The following is a 7,409-nucleotide window of genomic DNA, read 5'->3' as shown; positions in this document are numbered from 1 at the left end:
CCTTCATGTCCTGGGTAAAATGGAAATGATCAAATTATACAGTATATTAAATCCTATTTTAGGAAAAGTGTAAGGAAATATATTATTATGCAGATCAGTCTTATACATTTCCTGTGACCTCTTTTGCATATTAATCCGACTGCATGGAGTCCAGGGTTGAGAAACTCTCTCATAATATTTCATTATGAAAACATTGTGACAGCCCGTCTTACTTTTTCAATATGTATTAACACAGAACAAATTGACAAGATGTTACACATTCACATTTCTTCATAGATATTGGTACTTAGCTTCTGTCCTAATCCACAATCATAAATTAGCTTGAAGACTAAAAAGCAACTCTGGCTGTGCTAAAAAGGAGCAGCTAACAATGCTAAAATAAAAAGACAAATTATTGTTTATATTTAAAAATCACACCTGAAATGTAGTTAATTTAGGTGAGTTTCTACTAAGTATCACTATTTTTCGTTATTGCAGTGATCCGTTGCTTTTAGAGGTCCGCCTTCTCAGAGAACATGCAAATAAATGTTTGCAAAAATGATTGTGTAGTTTGCATATCAATAACTGATAAGAGTGCAAAATCAAGTGTTAGGACTGTTGAGTGCTTTGCTGGAGTCATGTCAGTTTAAACAACAAAATAAATGTACATATGTATTAGTAGAGGAATAAACATGTTACTGGATGTAAGATAAAGGGAATGTGAACTTGTGTCCCCAAACCATTCCTGGTTTTAAATAAAAAAATCGCTTTGGTCGCAGTTTCGGTCATTGGAACCGAACCATCACCTCTGAAACAAAACACAAAAATAATGTCTCTTTAGGAATATCCATCAAATGTTATGACGTGTTAGCAGCACCATCTGAATAATCCCAGTGTTTCACGACAGTGTTTCACGCGGTGATGGCTTGTTGGTCCTCGTCGGTCACTTTTGAGATGTTGTCTCTTGGTCTGTGTTCTTTGGTTCCAGTGAGTCTCTCCATTACTCACGAGGCGTCTGCAGGCGAGGAACCAGCTTCACTGACTCCCTCCTCCAGGATCTCCTTGACTTGTTCAATACTCTCCGCCTGCCGAATCACCTCCAGCTTCATCTGAAGGGGCAGAGAAAGGTCAGTAAAATATAAAAAGGTGTCCCTGATATACCTGCGTAACTGATCTGTATCAGTTTGTGCAAGAGCAAGAAAAAGGTTTGCCAATTTCTTTCACTCAGGATTTTTTTTCCCTTCACTCCTCAACTAACGGTCTGCTTGTTACCTGCAGCGACTGGGAGAGCTGCACAAAGTCCCTCTGCACAGTCTGGCTGGTGTCGACTTGGGAGCGCATACTGATCACTTGACTACGCAGCTCCAGACACTGTTGATGCAGAGCCGCCTGACGGCCACAGAGAGAACAGTCAAATTAAGTGTCAGATTGGAAAAATGCATTACTTTGACAACTCCTGGAGGTAGTATCGACAACATTCATGCGATTATTTATACTATTCACAATGTAAATGTAACCAGAATTCAGTATTATTAATATATTACCCATCACTGTCTTAATCTGTATATATTGTAAAGCAGGATCACAATCGGGGACTGAAAACAATATTTTTTTTAGTTGCTGCAACTATTAAGAATTAAGTCAAATATGGAGGTGTGCATGTGTAAATCATTCATTCTTAATTCCTTTCCTGAAACGGAGAACAAGGATCATGATAAATAATTGAGCTTAATGGTTCATTCTTGACCTTGGAACACCAGCGTTGCAAAAAAAAAAAAAAAAAAAAACACAAGGTCAGATTTACTTGTCGTTTCCAAAGCTTTCAAGCACGTCTCTTGGCCTTCCTCGGCAGATTGAGTTACTCAGTTGTCATTACCAAAAGTCAAATGTTCATACGCAATGTGGGCAAGATTGTAACTCTTGTTTCTGTTCAGGATGAAATGAGCTGAGGTAGGCCACAAGAGGTGGTGGAAAGCTTTTAAAAACAACAAGTAAGTTGCATCTTGTGTTGAGATATGATTATTAATGCTAAAGAAACATGTTTCAGGATTAGCATTTCTGAGAATGACCAGTACAAACACTACAGTATTCACTGAGAAACACACACACACAGCAGTCAACTGTGCAAGCATCGACATTAACACCAAGTTTAATGTTAAAGGCCGGTTGGACTTACTTTATCATTACCGAGGGCCTTGTTGGTGCTCTGCACATGAGACAGTGCCACCCGCAGGGCTTCCAGTTCAGTGCGGCAGACCTGCAGTTCAGCCTGCAGCTGCTCCTTCCGAGCCTGGATCCTCTCCGTCTCCGTCTTCAGACTGGACAGCTGCACTGCACGCACAAACTGGGATGATTATTATTATTAACGGAAAACTCCCTCTTATTACAAGTTGGCTCTCATTTTCTTAGTTTGACCATCAGTTCTATTGCTTAGATAACACTGTACTCACCAAGGGTTAAAAGGTGAAATAAAGTTAATTAAATGTAACCCTACACCAATCACAAGGCCTCACCTTCTAAAACTTCTGATGACAGGAGTTGCAAATGGGAGCAGGCAGGAAGAGAGAAAGGGAGAAAATAAAACATGTTTCAGTGTGAAAACAGTCCGTGTTGAAAACCTGCCCTAAATAATAATAATAATAATAATAATATCCACAGACCGTTCTCCTCTGTCCGTGTGTCCAGCTGCTCCCTCAGGTTGACAATCTCAATGCGAAGACGCTCCTCACAGTGCGCCCCCTGCAGGTTAAAGGTCAACAGTCAGCACACACACACACACACACACACACACACACACACACACACACACACACACACACACACACACACACACACACACACACACACACACACACACACACACACACACACACACACACACACACACACACACACACACACACACAGCAATGAGGCTGCACCTTTAGAGCAATTAAGGTGTCAAAGCACAAACACTATCCGACCACCTGTAAGACTTTTCAAATTAAAAGAATCCAAATAAACACATAAAAACTACCAACACAAGATCAAAATACTTCCAGGACATTGGCAACTTGCTAACAAGATTGAACAATCACACAAGAAAGTTCACAAAAGCAAAACTTTCTGAAGAATTAAGTAAACTATGTGAGCCACCTCAGTCATCCCTACATCTATCGGAGATGAAGAAACTAAAAGGAAGTCGCACAAACAAACAAACAGATTTGTTTCCACAGGTTTCAGTTCCCTTTACAAAGCTATGTGAAACTGTTAATCACAGCTTTCTCAATTAAACTGGACGCGATTGACGTCAAATAGATTACTTTACTAATTGTGCTAGGGTCTATGTTTATACGAGTTTTTAGAAAATGGATTTAAAGTGAGTTTGCCCTGGCGCAGCACTCAAGGAGCAGACTGTCACTGAACACCTATGACGGTCATTTTACCTGCAGTGTTGCTGGAAACGATGAGTCTGGCTCATCCTCGACCTCCTCTCCTTTCAGCCGGGACAGCTCACTGCACACTTTCCTCTGGGAGAAGGATAACTCTGCCTGGACACACAAATGCAAATGTCACAATTTCTCGTACTGAATAACATGTTAACGAACCTTATCTTACTGTATGAGTAATTATACAGCCCTAGGAATCAAGTGACTACTGTTGATCATTGTGAGCGAGTCTTCGTGGGCCTGGGTTACACATTTATGGCAAAAACACAATTTAAGAGCCGATACTTCATTTCTGTTATTGGCATCTTTTTGTTTGTATCAAGATGGTTGAAATAAAACCATAAGAACATTTAAAAAGGTGGATATTTTGGGTATTATTCCCTTTGTTACAGAGTTAAATAAAAAGAATCTACACCACTCGTATGTCTGTACGGTGAATATGTAGCTACAGCCAGCAGCCGATTAGCTTCACTTAGCATAACAAATAGAAACAGCTAGCCTGGCTCTGTCTAAAGTACTTCTAAAGATCACTAATTTAAAACATTGTATCTAAACTATTAATCTCTGCCGTTTGTGTAATCTGTCCTATCCTGATTGCCTGACAACCTTGCTAAGATAACAAGCTGTAGCGTCACCATTACTGTACAGTCGTGTGTGTGTGTGTCAATTTCACTCTCGGCAACTAAGCAAAGCGAAAATTTTAAATTCTTTCTTTAAGGGAAATGCACATCCCTGACAGTCACACACACACACACACACACACACACATCACTCACCAGCCGACTCTGGACTGCATTCTGTGATTGGCTAAAAGATTTCTGCAAATCCTGGAGGAGGGCCTCTGAAGTGTGGACCTGACACTGGAGCAGCGACACCTGAACACACACACACACACACAAACAAAATTAACATGTGTATAAATCTGCACACATCATATCCACTCACACTCCCTGCGGCATGCCCACAGTCAGAGCAGCGCTGCTCACCTGTTTGTGTGTGTGGTTGGTCTGTGTGTCCAGTTCTTTCTCCAGCTCCTCTTTCTCAGCCTGCAGCCGACTCACTTCCCCTCGCAGCTCTGACACCTGCACATTCATATAACACCTTCATTACACCGCAAATCATCACTTTTTTTTTCGTATTAGGTATTTCAAGTAAACGGACAAATAGTTTCTAGATTAATCCTTTGATCTATAAAATGTTGGGAAATAGTGAAAAATGTCCATCTCAGTTTCTCAAGGCTTTAAATCCATACCTGAGCGCTGAGTGCATCCCAGTCGCCGTGCGTGACCAGCCGGTGCCCGGCCGGCGGCAGGTAGATGGCTTCAGGCACCAGAGTTCCTGTGGAGACCAGAGAGTCGGTGTCTTCCTGAGCGTGCAGTTTTCTGGGCAGAGAGGGCGTGTCTAAGGAGAAGGAGGACAGCGAGGCCGAGTCGCAGTGCCGTAGTGAAAAATACGCTTCTGTTGTGGGCGGCGTCCCTTCTCCCTCTGCCGCCGCCTCGAGCTCTGCTGGCTGGTTGTGCCTCCTGTCCGTCGACGCTGTGGCCTCGGCCTCTGCCAGGCTGTTAGTGATCGATGTCGGGGATTCATTATAGCCTTTCCTCCCACTGATCTATGAAAACAAATGCAGGTATTAAGTCCAGAACATTTGGGAACAATATTGGAAAAAATAAATAAATACTGACCATGTTCTGTCCACTGGCTCTCCTCCACTCCACCGGCTGAGACTGAAGGACCGATATCCTCGCCTCATACTGCTCTGCGGTCTCTGTAAACACAACATGAAATAATGAGTAAATTCTCCAGTCAGATGAACAGTATCCAGTTTGCCTCAATGGTTGAGATAAAGGAAAAATTTGAAGCTTTTATAAGTCCAAAATACTTTTAAAGACTGTAGCTGTTATTATAATAATATAGTTATTAAAGTTACTATATATATAAAACACACTTATATTGTTTTTAAAGGAGCATACGTAACCCTACACGTAACCGTTTCCCCGTGTACACACACACACACACACACACACACACACACACACACACACACACACACCTCTGAGAGCCTCCTGCAGAGACTGGATCTCTTGATCACATTGTTTCTGCAGCTCTGCCAGTTCCTCCTGTTTGCTCAGCTCACAGATCGTCGCCACGCCCTGCCAGTGTTCGACCTGAGCTCTGCACTCGGCTAGCTGGGCCTGCAGGCTCAGCCTCTAAAAATGATAAAGAAGTTGCTGTGTTTAGCCTTCATAAAGGACTCAGAATTACTAACAATCAGACAATACATGTAAATACCTTACTATAGGATAAGAATAAAGCTTACCTAATGTCTCGTCTCTATACGTTTGGGACTTTGCAGCATACAACTCTATTTTTTTGCATTATTCAGTTTTGTAAAGCTACAACGTATGTTTATGTCATCATTGTTAGGTGAGCACAAGGTAGCTTGAGCCGTCTGAAAGACGCACACAAATCCTTTAAATATAGGTCTGCCAGTCCTGTCTACGTGTATTTTGACATTTCCATGAGTCAGGGTTTAGACCATGAATGACCCGACCTGACAACATGATAGTTGTTTGAGTGTTTGACAGGGAACATGAGCAATTGATTAAATTCTTTAGTTCCCCAGAAGATCAATGAGGAGAATGAACCCCATCTAAGAATGATTGAGTACATTGGAATATAAACTAAAGGCAAAGTCCTACAGACTCAAATGCTGTAAGTGTAAAAATAGTAATCATAATTATATAACCAACCACTTTTTTTCTAAACCATGCTAAAACTTAATATGAGGAAGGAATTAAAGTGTTAACCCCTCTGTTTGCCACAAACTAGGCTTAACATTTACAGACAAAGAAATGTACAGTATGTAATCTTACTGTTCATTGCTTAGGTCTGGGGTCAGAGGTGATGAAGCAACTTTCATAAAAGCAGGTTTATAAGATATTCTCTTAATATTAGGAAAAGTAAATCAAAAGTATCAAGGTGATATGATAATATTAAGTATGTTTTTGAGCTTCCACGCCTGTTTTTGTCTGGTGCGTTCACATGTGCGTGCGTATTTGACTTAAGTTTGTGTATTTTTCTTTTTTTCCATTATTACATTTTTATTGTATTCATTAAAAAATATAAATGTATTATTTTCTATATGTATTTTTATGCGAGTGTGTTTAATTATTTACTTTATATTAATTACATTTAGATTAACGTTTCCTTATGGTATAGTTTAGGTTTACTATTATTAATATGTCATAAATGTAATTATCACTATTTTACTTCAATATATATTTAAGTTCATGTATACAATAACACATTTTTTCTTCAAGTATATTTGGTGTTTTTGTACCTTTATATGTGTTTTCCTTTTTTGAACAAACTTTAATTTGTATGGACCTACATATTGCAAATGCATTTTAAATTCAGCATCATTATTCTTTAACAAAAAAAACAGTTGCTGTCATTTTTATGTGAAGACTCCAGCTCACACAATAATATTTATCTTTCTTTGACCAGAGATGAGGATCTGCTTGTGTTGGACAACTTCACAGCAACACTTGTTGCTGCAGTTTATGCAAGTGGCATTAGCATTACAAGGGACTGCAGTTGCTACACTGCCACTGAAGGATCTCGTCTCAAAAAGCAGCCTACCTAGAGATGAATTTGTTGTAAGACATATGACTTGGTACAGTAGTCCCATGGCTATGATAATAGCACATAAAAGAAGTGAGACAGAGCTCTCGCATTGCGTTAGCGTGGTTTAAGTTACATGAGGTCCAGTTTGGATACAAGTTAAGCTAAGGTGTTAGCTAACGGCTAGCAGCGCCCGTTCATTTCTATGGTCAGCGATGCTAACAGGCCGTTTACCAGTTAACTGACCACAGCTGCTTCACAATCAACAGGTTTCACTTTACAGTAAAGACAAGCAACAAGTTAATGTTCACTAAAATTCAAGCTGTAAAGATCATAATCACCTTACAACCAATCCGGTTAGAAGTAAAGCAGATTAAA

At 40.2% G+C, this 7,409-nt stretch overlaps 1 protein-coding gene across 1 annotated transcript; it reads right to left on the bottom strand.

Annotated features, from left to right (window-relative positions):
• Nucleotides 1-208: 208 nt before the first annotated feature.
• On the bottom strand, nucleotides 209-5,968 carry rabep2 (rabaptin, RAB GTPase binding effector protein 2). Its single transcript, XM_029437041.1, has 12 exons — nucleotides 5,954-5,968; nucleotides 5,458-5,614; nucleotides 5,090-5,172; nucleotides 4,660-5,016; nucleotides 4,394-4,489; nucleotides 4,184-4,282; nucleotides 3,405-3,509; nucleotides 2,640-2,718; nucleotides 2,493-2,504; nucleotides 2,156-2,310; nucleotides 1,252-1,368; nucleotides 209-1,088 (listed from the first exon to the last, which is right to left on the bottom strand). The coding sequence occupies exons 1-12, from the start codon at nucleotides 5,966-5,968 to the stop codon at nucleotides 984-986; spliced, it is 1,380 nt and encodes a 459-aa protein (XP_029292901.1). The 3' UTR covers nucleotides 209-983.
• Nucleotides 5,969-7,409: the final 1,441 nt, after the last annotated feature.

Source organism: Cottoperca gobio, chromosome 8, assembly GCF_900634415.1.
Source record: "Cottoperca gobio chromosome 8, fCotGob3.1, whole genome shotgun sequence".
NCBI classification, from domain to species: domain Eukaryota; kingdom Metazoa; phylum Chordata; class Actinopteri; order Perciformes; family Bovichtidae; genus Cottoperca; species Cottoperca gobio.
Note: the sequence above shows the minus strand (reverse complement) of the source record. Positions and strands in the feature narration are given on the sequence as shown.